General features: G+C 43.6%; 1 protein-coding gene across 1 annotated transcript; it reads right to left on the bottom strand.

Moving 5' to 3' along the window:
- Positions 1 to 323: 323 nt before the first annotated feature.
- On the bottom strand, positions 324 to 1617 carry CH25H (cholesterol 25-hydroxylase). Its single transcript, XM_063131623.1, has one exon. It carries the CDS (start codon positions 1597 to 1599, stop codon positions 739 to 741), a length of 861 nt encoding a protein of 286 aa, XP_062987693.1. The 5' UTR covers positions 1600 to 1617; the 3' UTR covers positions 324 to 738.
- Between the last annotated feature and the right edge of the window lie 769 nt (positions 1618 to 2386).

Below are 2386 nucleotides of genomic sequence, written 5' to 3'. Positions count from 1 at the left end.
ATGCTAAATGCATTTACTTGGCAATTTTATGTAGAAAAGAATATATGTATATGTTAAGAGTCAAAATAATAAAATGAGCATCTGTAACCATGTACATGCCTGGTCGGTTACCCTGGACTGAAAAGTATTTTTTAAAAATAAGCAAATGTGTATAGGGCTGGCCACACAGAAGAATTAATTGCAGAGTTTTCAAAAATTGTGTGGAAAGTCAGCATGGAATAATAAATATTTTGTTTATTTATCCAACCCAAAACAATAGAACATAAAGAATTCAAATTTCACTGAACAAAAGTCATGTTTCTCTTACGTTTATTGCTGTCTGAACAGAAATGTTTATAGGACACTTTCTTCTTTGTTCTTTTTTCACAGTGCAAGACGATTTCCACAGGAATCATTAATAGCCATTTTTCTACTCTCGCCACCCATCCTCTCATTTCAGCAAGCAAAAACTCTCTTCCATACACCCTGACTACACACAACAGCTTTATAAAAGCTATGGTTGCTGTAAGAAAAGTGTGTTCTACTTTCCTCTCCCACAGATGGTTTGTACCATCACAGCTGTTTTAATACCAAATAAGAATAGGTAATAAATACTTAATTTAAAAAAATTCATAAATACATTCATATAAACGTGTGCATTGCATTTCTTTTCAGTCCGTTTCCACTTTTTTCAGTTTGTTTTCAGTCTCTTTTCACTCGAGAATGTCCATAGAATACCTCCAGGAGGAGAGCTAGAAGTCAGTCTCTGCTGGTCTTTGCAGGTGCGCTGTTATCCACGGCAGCGTGGCTAAGAGTCCCAAACAATCGGTCCCAGTGCGTAAAGTAAGGCGCGTAGTTGAATTTGAACTTCAAGTGGTGGAGGTCATGGTGCGGAGCTCCTCCATACAGACCCAAAGGCACCAGTCTATGGGTTGACCACGGCAGGTCATAGCCGGAATGATCCTCCACTGACAGCCAGATATTGGCGATGAAGAAAGTCATTTCAGTCAACGGATGACAATTCAGCAGCATCGGAACCATCCCGGCAAAGAAACCCAGCCAGAGCAACTCCCACATGCTTGAGTACTGGGTGGTGAGAGCGAATGTAGAGACGTGCTTGTGGTGGACCTTGTGGAAGGTCTTGTAGAGCCAAGGTACCTTGTGATGGAGCAAATGCCACAGGAAGTAGAGGAAGTCAAAGAGCAGCAGGCAAACAATGACATGCAGGAAAAGTCTTGGCAGCTCCGGGGCTGCCTGTGGCAAGCTCACGGGTCTCCAGTACCAATGAGCAACGGTCACTGGGAAGATACAGACGATGTGGTGATAGAGGCTTTGAGCCACACAAAGTGCCATCATTCCCAGAGTAGGGGAGTTCTGGGGCTGGATTTTGTATCTTCTCAAGGCTGATATTCGAGAACTGAAGAAGTCCAGAGCAATGAAAGGCAGGCAGAAAGCCGTGTATATCGTAAAGTTGAACAGCACCGGGAAGAACGGCGACCTGACCAAAGGCTCCTGGGTTTTGACAAAGTCCCACAGAGGCTGCAGCGCCAGCATACTTTGCCTGTCATTCAGCCCGTTACTGTTGAGCAGCGCACTTCTGTTCTGCAGGCTGCAATCCATGCTTGTTGCTGCTGCTGCTGCTGCCTTCGTCTGCCTCTCTGTTGCTTAGTTGAGCTCCTTTTATCACACAGCCTTCAATGACATCACAGACAAAATTTCGTAAGTACTCATCAGTGTAGTTTCCCTTCCTGTCAAAGGAGGAATTTCCCCGCTCCTTGTTCCAGCTGTTTTTCCACTATTGTACTGCCTTCAGCCACACCCCCTGCATCAGATTTCAGAGTGGGACGCGTACAACTTAAAAGCAAAGCCACCGGAAAACATAAAAAGCAGCATGTTCATAGCATCCTGCCAAATGAAAGCTTTCTGGTGCCTATTTCAGAAATTGGGGTGGGGGGACAGAAGTGGGGAACAAACTAGACCTGCGGAAAGTATGACTTTTCCTCTTAAACTCAGCAGTGCGGCTAGTTAGTGCTGGACTCTTATTCCTGAAGTCATGATGGTGCTGTGATTTAAGTTAATTTACAATGCAAATTCCACAAGCTCGGGAAACCACCCAGGGAGCTTTGGCTATTGGGCGGTATAAAAATGCAATAAATAATTTTATTTTTAACCCAGGGTTGGCAAACAGTGTTGTTTTAATTCTAACGTTTGTTCTAACATGAGGAATTTTAGCTATTAAACGTGGAATGGCAATGGAGGTGGTGAGAGAGAAATGTTAGTTGTATGTTTCACAGCTGAGGTAAACACAACTAAGAGCTCCATTACACCGGAGGAGAGGGGTTTAACATGCTCCCTACCTCACTTCTCCGCTCCTGTTTTCCTTCAAGTTATTTCCTCTTTCAAGAAG

Source organism: Elgaria multicarinata, chromosome 8, assembly GCF_023053635.1.
Source record: "Elgaria multicarinata webbii isolate HBS135686 ecotype San Diego chromosome 8, rElgMul1.1.pri, whole genome shotgun sequence".
In the NCBI taxonomy this organism is placed as follows: Eukaryota; Metazoa; Chordata; class Lepidosauria; order Squamata; family Anguidae; genus Elgaria; species Elgaria multicarinata.
Note: the sequence above shows the minus strand (reverse complement) of the source record. Positions and strands in the feature narration are given on the sequence as shown.

What these genes read in the sequence shown, in the direction of transcription:
- CH25H (XM_063131623.1), bottom strand. Translation starts at nt 1,599, where the DNA reads ATGGATTGCAGCCTGCAGAACAGAAGTGCGCTGCTCAACAGTAACGGG.